This window comes from Apaloderma vittatum, unplaced genomic scaffold, assembly GCF_000703405.1.
Source record: "Apaloderma vittatum isolate BGI_N311 unplaced genomic scaffold, ASM70340v1 scaffold18018, whole genome shotgun sequence".
NCBI classification, from domain to species: domain Eukaryota; kingdom Metazoa; phylum Chordata; class Aves; order Trogoniformes; family Trogonidae; genus Apaloderma; species Apaloderma vittatum.
In genome coordinates this window covers 53,097-65,524 of record NW_009730407.1, presented here as the reverse complement: position 1 = coordinate 65,524, position 12,428 = coordinate 53,097, and the positions used below count along the sequence as shown (strand labels likewise).

Here is a 12,428-nt window from a genome sequence, read left to right as displayed (position 1 = left end):
CTATCATCTCTATCTCTATCTCTATCCTCTATATCTGTATCTATAACTATATATCTATATCTATACCTGTGTGCCTGTTTGTCTATTTATCTACCTGTTATATATGCAAAGTATACATATTATATATATCAAATGTGCATATATATGTATTTATATATATATATGTATGTGTGCACATATATGTGTATATGTATCTTTTATATGTGTTTGTGTGTGTCTATGTAATACATTTCAGTGAGCTTGTGAGAAGACATTTTTCCCCATGGCAGAACTTAAAACTCCGAGTGGACTGCTGTCTGTCTAATGGAAGACTTCTGCCTTTGTCTCCGTTGAAAATGAAAATGACTCCAAACTGGCTCAGTAACGTACCACAGAGAAATGTGCCAGGGGCTGCCTCTGCTGTGGGCAAGCAGCTGCCAAAACTCTCCTGGAGCCAGATGTGTAACTAGGTAGGTACAGGGTCCCTGCTCGGCACCGTGCATGTTGTGAGGGGCTGCACTTAGGAGAAGAATCCTCAGCAAACAGCCTTCAGCGTGAAAACAGAATAGACATCGGCTTTGCACAACAGTAGGGATGCCATGGACCTGCCCTAGGAGGCTGACACATGCGTGGGCTCCCCATCGTGCATCCGAACTGATACAACAGGACCAAGCATTGGTGACCAAGAAGGTGAGACCGGTGATGTGTTCATAGTGTGAGCCTTAAGGATCACCCAAGACACTAGTTGGTCTGAGCAGCATCCATATTCCTGCCTGGTTTACGATTTCCCTCACTTTCTCTTTGTTTTGCTCAGTCTACCCTGATTAAGTCATCGTAAGATCCCCTGATGGAAATCCTGTGGAAAAATCTCATTATGTTTTCTAATGTAAAACCTTTGTATTATTTAATGCAAAGTAATACTTTCACCATCATCTCTGAAGCAGGTGGGTTCCAAAATGTTGCCACTTCTTTCAGAAGCAATAATTGTTCTTTTAAATGAAGAAAGTTAAAAAAATCCACCCCTTTAAACAACAACAAAAGTTCTGCTTTTGCTTAATAAGAAAAGCAGTTTAGCTTTTAAAGATCGGTCTGTATTATTAACTTGCTTAATTATCAGAAAGGATGGTTGAATGAGCAGACAATTAAAATAAGATGCTCAGAATGAAAAGTTTATCAGTGCATTAGACAGACAATGGGGGAAAGTAAAACTATTTCAAGTACCAGCTGAAGGAAACCATTTGAGAAGGAAATAGGATTAATTAAGTTTTGAAACGGTTAATTTTGTTATCTAAAAATATTTCATAGATTATTAACACTGGAATGCATGAGGTAATGCCCGAGGTCCTTCAACAGTAGGGTGAATTGTTGGTCTAGATAAAAGTACTTCAAACCAACACGGGACTCCAGGCTTACTGGAGTCTGTGGTCCATTCTGCAACTGGGATTAGGGTCGGGACTTGAGACATCCACAACAGGGTCTGCACTGTGCTGTACCATTTTGCTGTACTGGTGCTGGGTCTGGGTGTGAGCTCAGTCCTGCTAAACTCAGCGAGCGGCAGATGTTTTTGTTGCTTCTCAGGGAGAATGCCTTCCGCTCTCTGGTCCTTAGGCTCCATCCCCTCCTTCACCTCCCCTTATTGGCCTTTCCTTTTCATTGTAAGCAGAGTGAAGCTTGTGCTTCATCACTCTAAACCATGTTTGGTAGAGCTAATCAGTGACCTGGAGGAACATGCAGTGAAGCCACTGTCACCAGAAATATCCCTGATCAGAAGTCATTTTCCTTTTCACACTGTGTTCCCACTCCCCCTTCCCCAGAGCACTAGTGTCTGCAGCAGCAGGGGATGCTCCGAGTGGCCTTCAGGGGATTTCCAAGTAGACTGCTAATTAATTTAAACTCCTTTCTACCTTTTCTTTTTCCTGTTCCCCTTGAGAGGGTGTCTGACAACCTTTCCTTCCACAGATTTGTCTCCCTGAGGTTTGTTTGTAGGGCTGATCCTGAGCTCACAGTAGGAAAAAAGAGAAGACCGTTTTCACTGATTTTGGCTCAGACCTCACTATCGTTTTCTTCAAAATATAGCTACCATTGTTTGCAAATACTAAAAGAGCTCTGAATTCTTGTCTACATGAAACTTTCCCGCTGCAAAGGTTTAGACAAGGGAGTCCGTGCCCCCTCCACCCCAAGTGCAGGGCCCTGCTTTGTATAACTGGGTCCAATAATTGAATTAAATCAATATGCAAAGGAAGGGCAAAAGAATGATCTGTTCACCCCTGTTGGCCAAGGCTTTTTTTGTTTGTGCCCCAGCTTTCTCTAAGGCGTTCGTGGCAAATCACGATAAGTTATTTTTTTCAGAGCTTTGCAGTCTATTCACTAATGAATTAATTTTAACAGGTGCCAGCTATGGTCCTCCCAGCGCTGCTGCTGCCATGGTTGTTCAGCCACAGCAAGCAGCACTTTGCCATCAGTGCCTGAGCAGTTCTTTTTGTTGCAGAGCCCCCAAATTCACCCCAGGCTCCCCTGGGAGCAGGCTTTGAGCCGAGACATCTCCACACAGGGGCAAAGACAGAGCGTAAGAGAGCTGCCAGTCTGCTGCGTGTCCCCCAAAATACGCCTTTGACAGCTCAGATCAGCCTTGATCAACATCTCATTAAACCCACCAGCTCTGCGTGCTACAAATGCCTAGACAGGGACAACTTCTCCCCCATATACAAAAGTGATGGACCTTGGGGGAGGGTGGACCTGTGATCCTTTCCTTGGCAAGAGGGTAGGCTCAGAAAAAGACCGTGACAGGAAATGTGCGATGCTGAGAAACCCATGGGAGAGGAAAGCATCCATCCTATCCCTCCAGTTGTTGAATTCAGGTGAGAAATGCCAAAAGTGTGTGGAGAAAAAAATGTGCTTGAAAGTAATTTTCCATACATGGTATTTAAGAATCCTAACTTTGGTTAATAAGGATCTTTGAAGGGAATCCTATAAACTGTCTTCCAGTTCCTGATGAGATGGAATAATTTATTACTTCAATTTCTCTGATTAATGTAAAATGTGTTTCAAATTTGGGTTTTCTTTTAATATTTAAATGTCCCCATGAGAGGAGCTGCAGAAGGGCAGGGTGATTTAGTGCCCCCCTACCCCTCCCAAAACTGATGTAGCATGTTCCCAAAGCAGGGCAGGATCTGCTACTGGAGCCCGTCAGCAATAAAAGCCATCATGTACCAGCAAACTCAGATTGGTTCAGGACTCTGTTCTCTAAAATCTCGGTGCCAGCCTGCCAGGAAAGGACAGGGTCTCACAGCTCTGCTCACTCATGCCAGGAAAGAGACTTTCTTAAAAATTTACCCCGTGACTTTGGAATTTTAAGTTGGACTCAATCTTGAAGGTCTCTTCCAGCTGAAAATGTTCTATGATAAGATTATCTCCCCTCCAAAACTCTAAAAAAAGCCCAAAGGTGGTGTTATTCAGGGTAGATTGCATGGCAGGGCTTTTTCCTAAGAAATGAATTTATTTTAAATAGTCTTTCTACTATTCTTTTACATCATTTTTTGCAGAGACGAAGTCAGTCCTTTAGCTGGTAAAATGCCTCACACTTTGTGTCCTCGGTGGACCATTTTGAGGCTACAGCAAACTGAAGGATTCATCTGTGATCATCTTGGCTTGGCCACTCGAGTTGTGCCTCTTATGTTTAGGGAGACATAGAAAAAAGGACATCGTTAATAGAGAAGGTTCTGTATCCCAAGGAAAGTGAAGCAAAGGCGTAGCACACTGGCAGTGTGGTGAAGGGCCCTTAGAATATCTGCAGTGATGCAAATCAGAGCCCAGACAAGAGCGAGTCTGTTTTAGAGAGAATTATTTATTAGAAGATAGGAGGTTGTTACGTACAGATTCTGTCCTGCAAAAGTGTCCTGGTCACAGTTATGTCAGGGAGACATTTAAACCCGTTAGAGCTGGCTCTGGTCTCCACGCAGAGATACTCAAGACACAGCAGAGCTTTGCCAGATCTGGCTCTCATGTTGGTGCTCAGCTGGGGAGAGGTCTGGCACAGCGCAGCATCCCTGAGCTCGTTACACCGTCTTTATCCCACTGGAAAACCTGGCCCGTGGGCTGGAAATCAGCAGTGGGGACAGCAGACGGTGCTGCAGAAGGGGCACCGTTCTTCCCTGGGATAGCGTGGAGCTATTCTCCCCAAGTAGGGAATTGTCTTCCATCGTGCCAGCGACTGAACATGGCTGAGCAAGTGGCTACGGAGATACAACCATGCTATGAGGTAGCATGAAGTAAACTAAAAGTAAGAAAAGAAAAGAAAAAAGGGAAGATCTCTGTGATACAGAGAAGAGCTCTTCCCATCCTCCCTCACCCCAAAATCAAGTCAAGCAGGCAATGCCTGGGCCCCCTGCAGAGACCTCCAAGAAAGCAACTCTGACAAGTGGATCACAAAAAGACAGCTATTTTGCCTCCTAATAACTGTGCTGCTAGCAGTACTCCTCCCGATTTGATGGGTGACCATCTTTTGGGTTGGCCGGTAGTATTCGTCAGCCATTCAAAAGGTCTCTGCACAGCGCCCGGGGTGGCTTTGCCGGGGGAAGCCGAGGTGCATCAGAAAGCTCCTCCGGAGCCAAGCCCCGCGGTGCGCTGCACAGCGTGTGGGCAGCATTGCTGGAGATGCAGGGACAAGAGAAAAGGCAGATGAAAGGCATCGACCACCACATTGGCAATAACAGAAGGGCTGGAGACCAAGTCTTCTGCAGATGGCAAGAGGCTCCCAGCCAGCCTAGGGCTCACACACCAGCCCCTGGGCTTTGCCGTTACTCCAGGTGTGCATCTTACAGTGCTCTGCCACGGTACATGTGGCAGAGCAACATGGGTTGTCCAGTGGCTGTAAGTTTTCTTTCGATAGACAACAATCAGCACGGACATTTTCCCAGCAGATTTCTTAAAGGAAGCCAGGAGTTGTTGGTTTAACTTTCTAATTTATGGGTGCTGAAGTCTAAATAAATACTCTGGAGCCTGGCCCTCTGCTGAAGCCACATCCTGGTCTACCCAAGAGATTTTGCTGGCTGGGTCAGAATACCACCTTCATTTCACTGCTTGCAAAGGCAGATTTAACTCTATTTCTCACTAAATCCCAGTCCCTGGCTCCAGAGACTACATGTAAAACACTGGACATAATCTCCCACTTTGCTTACAGTGTACTTGAGCTTTCTTCTACAGTCAGGACTCTGTCAAGAGTATTGCCCTTTCAGTCCACAATAATCTGAAGGAAAAAATGTTGTTGGAGCAGGTTTGTCAGAAATGTAACATAATTGTCAGAAACAGCTGTTTATGGTTCATGTATCACCATAACTCATCTCAATCCAAGAGCGGCCTTTGTTAACTTGGTATATTAGAAACCTTTGAAACTCGAGACTTGGCAGTGAATGCTCACAGCTGATGCCAACATCAATACAAAAGACAGGTCAGACCACAGACCTCAGAAGGGACAATTTGTGAGATGAGCATTTTTCTTTCACTGCAGATGACCTTCTAGATTGGAGGCACTGGGGATGGGGAATAACAGTAAGACTGCAGCTATAAAGTAAAGCAACAGACCTCCAGTTGTCCTTAGGATAGTAAATGCTCAGCATTGAACTAGCTTCACCACAAATATGCCTGCTTTTCAACCAGGTTTTATGTTCCTAAGGCACTCAGGCTCCTTTTTTTTGGAACATGCACCATAATAAGTTTGATGTTTGGGGCAGGGAGGGTTAAGAGAAACATTCCACAAATGGGTACCACACTTAGTTGAAGGGAACAGATGCTCCAGACCTACTGAGTTATCAAAACCTCTAAAGCAATTGCAGCCATATTTTCAATTATTAAGGATTTCTATGGCATTGCTTGTGCTCACACCTTCTTCACCCTTTGAAAGGGGTGAGCTGTTGCTCTCTGAAGGACAGCAAGATGGTGGAGTTTGGGGTGGGCAACACCCTGCGCCAGTGTGGGAGCTTTGTAAGACAGAGCAATTCGCTTACTATTTGCCACAAAACAAATCTGCAGGTTTGGTCTTAATCTCATTTCCTCCTCTATCAGCCCCAACCATTATAAAAAACATTGTCCCAGCCTAGTCTGAGGTCCAGTACCTGAAGGGAACCTACAGGAAGGCTGGAGAGGGACATTTTGCAAAAGTGTCCATTGATAGGACACGAGAAAATGGATTTAAGTAAAACAGATTAAGACTGGATCTTAGGGAAAAACTCTTCAGTACGAAGGTGGCAAGACTCTGGAATAAATTGTCCAGAGAAGTTGTGGATGTCCCCTCCCTTGAGGTGTTCGAGGCCAGGTTGGATGAGGCCTTGAGTAACCTGATCTAGTTGAGAGGTGTCCCTGCCCATGGTGGGGAGGTTGGACTAGATGATCTCTAAGGTCCCTTCCAACCTAGGCCATTCGAAGATTCTAACGCCAGCTTGGTCAGATGGGAGACATGCAGAGCAGACAGCAGAATACCTGACTTTAATGTCAGATTAATATTTATATGTATCTTTTGCTTCCATTTCCATTATTCCCTTCCAGAAATGGTTCTTCAGACACCCATGATGAACATTTGTTCCTCCTAGGATTTCTGGAAACACCTTGATGAGTTCAGCTCACCCGTCAGAGCTGCCTAGATGTTGCAGATGAGAAAAGTTCTCACTGATGGTTTTGAAGAGAAAAGGCAGGAGAGAGGGATGTTTGCTCTCCAGATCACGTGCACAAAGGTGGGAGGCATGGGAGCCTTTTCCCTCGAGACCAGACAAAGCTGGTGCCTCAAGCGTACCTGCGGTGATGCACGGGAACCGCCGAGCATCCTCAAGGTGCCACCCTGGCACAAGAAGTGCTTGACTCACCAGATCTCTTTGGCACCCCCTGCACCGAGGGCTCTGGGGAGGTGTCCTGTGAGGTAGCGCTACGTGGCTGCACTACGGAAAGTCTAATGGGGAGGGCAGACACGGAGAAGCTGGAGAAGCTCAAAGCAGAGGAGCACAACTCACTGGGGCTCCAGCAGCACACGGCAGAGGGGCCGGTACCAAGTCTTTGTGGCACTTAATCGTCGCTATGTTTTGAGTATCTCGGCTGGGCACGTGAGACCAGTTCTAACAACAAGCCAAAAGAAAGAACATATTCTCATTTGTATAGCGTGTGGCATTACAGGGGAATAACTCATTACACAGAAAGATTTTGAACATAAATTACAGTATCTTTTGTAACTTTATAATTTAACTGCCAACCCTTTCCCTCGAAATTAATCATGGATGTACATCATATAATCAAACAAGTTTTTTTTTAAAAAGTACATCTTAATATAAATAGTTTATTCAGTGCATGGTTATGTATACAACAAATAATAAACAACTCTTTTGTACGAGGCAGAAAGCTGCCTGTACAGAACTATGTCAGTTTTGGAGCACAGAATCCAACGATGATTAATGCACAAAATCTTACACGTCATGCAACTCTATGCCAATATTCCAACTTTCTCCCATGCAACAGACATGATGACCTAAATGGAAACCTAACTACATTTTTTTAAACAATTGTTTCCAATAGCATGTATAAGTATATGTTGTTTAGGGGTAATCTGTCCTAACGCTTCCTCCTACACAATATTCACGTGCCCATTACAGTGAAAGAAGGACTTTTACAAATAAGACGTTTCTTATAAAAAAATTAAGTCACCTTAATTCCACAGTTTCTGTCTTTAGAAAAGAAGCCACAACAATAGTTTAACATGACACACAAAATGGAATTAAGAGAAATCTACACTGGAGGATAATTGTATCCCTTTCTGTTAACTTCCACTTGGGATAACAAAACAACTCAGTTCCTACAGACTGGGGTTAGCACAAGAACTTTACCAGAAACTACAAATCTATAAAAATTTATATTTCATTGTGTTTAAAACCACAAGAACACTGTTTGCTTGAGCCTGAGACACCAACTCTCAGTTCCAACCCTGATTTTTTTATTTTTTTAAAGACAGCTTTAAAGACCCATTGGATTTCAGAAATCAAAAAGTTGCACTATTCCAAATTAAAGGATACATTTTTTATCAAGCCTTAGATATAAAACGGTAAGCCAAGGAAACAACAGAGTTTACATATTTCTTTTTTGTTTGCCCCTATAAAACATACAAGCATTAAAATTTCCTTTGAAGAGCAAAAGTGGTCTTTTTCTGAGTTGGAAAGCAAATTCTTATCAGCAGTGAATGCTGTGAAATGTTTTTGTTTCATATTCCACAAAGCATAGGAGAGAGAGAGAAAGAGAGAGAGAAAAAGAGAGAGAGAGAAAGAGCTGGACATTTCTTCTCCGAGATTTATTCCACAGTTATGTTTGCTGGCTATCCAAGTGCCTTGTGATATGCACAAGCATATTCTACATTACTGGGGTATATCCTTTGACAACCAGTAGATCTAATGGCTGATAAACGAGTGACCTATGCAAGTTCAGTGGCTTGTCCTGGGCAATTGAACATTTGGATGAAAGACTGCTAGTAAGAATTCAACTGCATCCAGAGGTAAGGTTCTGTTTAGAGAGCACTTGGCTTGCCTGAACCTGGCTACGTTGACTCATTTTGGCTCATGGATTTACCCCCATTTAGCACTCCTGAAACACTTCTGCTCTTTGTTGGGGTCCCACTTCCAGATCTTGAGAATTCTGTGAGATCGTGGAGAGAAGGCTCTTTGTACATGGCCACTGCAAAGCAAAAGAGAGGCAGTACGTCAGCACGTGTTAGGGGCTACTCGGTCTGTTGGTGCAAAGTCTGGCTGTGAAACATTGAGATTTTTCCCTCAGCAGTATGCAATATAAGGAGTGAATAGAAGAAACATGGCAAGGAGACCTCTTCCACTTCATACATACCCTAAGAACCTCTGAGGTCTTCTTCAAGGGAATGACCTTCTAGAGAAGGGAAAAACCACAGCTCCCTCCCTCTCTCAGTTAAATCACCCACTTACTCGCTGCACTCACAAAACTCTGTGAGATAGACCTATGTTGCTACAAATCAACATTTCCGTTATTAATGGTGAAGTAGCACTGTCAACAGCTGTGATTTGGCCTGTTACTTGTATGTGTAGCCTAAGTAGGTGGGTGTGAAAATGGATTTTTCGTCTTCTATTGCCTTTGTTTTCACACACATTAGAAATGAGGATCAACCTCCACATCAGCTGCCTAACACCTAGTCCTGAATTCAAACTGCCAGACTAGTCCAGCATCCACCTAGAGCTACCCTCTCTGACTTCACAATGGCCTACAATGGAGACACTGAGGACTTCAGACACAAAAAACTAATACATATTTGGTTAGATTAGAGAAATGCAGAGAGATCATAGAGAAACCTAAAAAAAAGCAGCTCTGGTTAGATTAATAGTGTGTTACAGAACATTCTACTCCTGTTATATAAGTAGCTGATCCCTTCAAATATGTATGCACAGCAATTAAACATCTCTGACACAAGATAATGTCAGTTCAGATAGATGGAACAAACTCAGGCAATTACCTTTTAATGGTTTTGGAAGAAAGTGTGCTGCAGGTTTATTTTTCTTCACATGGTTTCCTTTCATTATTTCTCCTTCTTTGTTAAGACCCAAATACCAACCCCGGCCAGACTGTTGCTGTCTGTAGATCATTGAAGAATACGTCACATAGTAGTTTTCAAATACTGATTCTTTGAACTTGCATTCAGGTGTAAAATGTTCCTGTAAGAAAGTAAGAGATCAATACGTGCCGTGCTGTATCTCACATCTGTTAACGAAAAAGCATCCAATATTCATTGCTTTCCCAACAGTTAAAAGACATACCTCTCACCCTCCACTATCCAATTGTAAAACATAGGCCCTAGAAGTATTAACAAAAGAGTAACACAATTTGAAACCCGTGAAATGACGCTGCTAGCAGTTCAAAGCAGTTTTTGAGCGACGAGTGAAAAGTCTAAGCGAAGACTCATCGATTGACAAAACTAATGGCTATTACCCAGACACAGCCCTGATGTCAAACCCAAGGGACCAGCTGTGGACCAGCCCAACAGGCAAGAAGTGAAGCCACGTAATGCCTTTGTGCATTAACCACTGGCCTTAACTGCTTACACGGAAAGGGCAACAAAAATTCAATGCCACGATACCGCAAGTGAATGGTTGTCTCTAACTAACGAGGCAATATTAAGTTAGCTTGTAGCAGCTGCCTCTTTGGTCTAATCTGTGCTCTTTCTCTGCCCAGTGTATCGACCACTGACAGCCCAGCTGTCAGAGCCCCAGTGCAGACAGGAGCCTCTGCTCTGGGACTGCGTCACAGCTGAAAGCCTACGGGATCAAGCTTTCGTCTTCATGTTGAACTGCACTGCTTCTTTTGGGGAGACAGCATTGAGCTCATAATTAAAACAAAGAGCAATATACCAGGAGAGAGCCTTTTTCTTCCTGCTGGTGGTGTGGCTGTTTTTCCCTGTTCAATGGTCTTGACTGAATCAACACCTTTTGGCACTGTTGTCCAGATTCAGAAAAGGACACAGACATGAAACATGGGTCTTAAGAGGGAACTAAGACCAAAACACCAGTCCTGACAGCACCACTCCACTGCTTGCCAGTTTGGAAAATCTAGGTGCTTCCTATTTTTTAACACTAGAAGTTCTGACAACATCTCACCTATGGACCCCTCAGAGTCCATAAAATATGAAAGAAGGGCTTGGTCTGGTGATGCAAATAACACAGTCCCTTGTGAAGGCAGCCAGCTTCAGCAGAGCTGAAAGTATCCTACAGTGGCATGAAAGACAAAAGTAAAAATTGTGCTTGTGTAATAACTGTAATTTTGATTTTAAAAAATCAAAGGAAATTAAATGTCTCAGGAGCTTAAGATGTTCTTGTCTAGTTTCTCAAATATTCTTGTGCAAGAAAAAGATGGTATTTAAAAAAAAAACCACTGCATTTTCTGCACATCTTCTGTCATTTTGTCTTCTCATAGGAGAAAGGAAAAAAACCCTCCCATCCTCTGACTGGCATTTGCTTCAACAAAGAATGTGAAGTAAGCAATTTTGTTCTTTTTTTCTTCAAGCTAATTGGCTGTTATTTAGTTAATTGACAATTGGTTTCAACTGCTGTCAAATGGGGACAGTCACTGCATTTTTGCAAGATTTCTAAATAAAAGCCTTCCATCGCTGTTCCCTGCCCAGCACTAGCCACGTTAACAAAGACTATTGCAAGTGTATCATCCAATTAGCAGCAAAATGGAAAAATATAATGCTCCCACTGGAAGATTATGGTTTATGTACAGTAATTTGCAGCTGTTTTGGGTACAAAAGGCCTGCTTGTACACAGCACCAGAAGGTCAGATTGCAAAGAGAACCGCAGCGTTGACTCTGGCTCTCTCTTAAGAAGCAAGTTAACCTCAGTATGAGCAGCAGGAGCCAACATCCTGCAGAGTGCCTTGAAAGAGAAGGGCAGAAACAGTGGGGAGACAGAAAGAAAGGCACTAAAACACTCCTTCACCCCTGCCTTTTTGCTTGGCTGTGAGGCTTGTGATAACAAGCCATGGTGGAAACACTGTGTAGCATTAAGTGAGCCCACGTAGAGCCAGACACCAGCCTGATGGTGCCCGGCCACCTGACAGCCATTCCCCACGAGCATCAAGGCAGCAATCCCCTTCCCAGAGCATCCTGCGATTCAGCACTAACTACCACGGCAGTGATTTCTCATGACAAACAGCGGGGCATGGAAACAAAGACACCTCTTCATAACACGCTCAGTGACGACGACAAATTCCCTCCCAGTTTTTCCAGCGCTATAGCAGACCACCTCCTTCACCTGACTGGCTCGGCACAGAATCGTGCCCCTTTGCCTTGACTTAATTCCCTGGCTACGGCTGCAGCTTCAGAAAGGTACTGCACGGTGGGAAAGGCACCCTCCTCACCCAGTGAAAGCAGATCCCACATGAGCTGTTTGCAGAAGGTGAAGTGCTCTGCCTGCTCCTGAATTCTAAGCAGCTGCTTAGCTTTTCCAAGAGTTTGTTCCCACCCATCACTTGCCTTCAGTTTAATACAATGCATGTCTTTGCTCTTCATTAAAAAAGAGCTGGGGAGAACTGCAGAGGGAAGCTCTGAATACAGCAAGTGCCATTATATTGTCTTTGCCGGCAAATTCTTTAATAGCCTACTGAGGAAGGGCGAGTTGAAGTTGGGAGAGGGCTGCATGCCCCAATTAAAACTGATCTTTTCCAGCTCAAACAATCAATCCTATTGAAGATTTATTAATACAAATAAGCGTTGAATTTCAAGGCCATTTTTCCCTGTCTCTCAGATGGCATCTTTGTCCATCTTTGCAATGAAAATAATTTGAATGACTTCTGAGAAGTCCAATGTTATGAATATATTGTTACGCAGAACAGATGAAAAACAGGTATTTGTGTGAAATATTATTCCAGTATCAGCTTACCTCAGAAGTCAGGAATGATGGCACCTA

The 12,428-nt window shown here is 43.6% G+C and overlaps 1 protein-coding gene across 1 annotated transcript in view; it reads right to left on the bottom strand.

The window, feature by feature from the left end:
- Nucleotides 1-8,098: 8,098 nt before the first annotated feature.
- Nucleotides 8,099-12,428, bottom strand: part of FGF13 (fibroblast growth factor 13) — a 57,426-nt gene continuing 53,096 nt past the window's right edge. Inside the window, exons 4-5 of the mRNA XM_009874803.1 lie at nt 9,482-9,680; nt 8,099-8,679 (exon numbers count right to left, since the gene is read on the bottom strand). Coding sequence (XP_009873105.1) covers nt 8,543-8,679; nt 9,482-9,680 — 336 coding nt within the window. The 3' untranslated portion in view covers nt 8,099-8,542. The remainder of the gene's footprint in view (nt 8,680-9,481; nt 9,681-12,428) is intronic.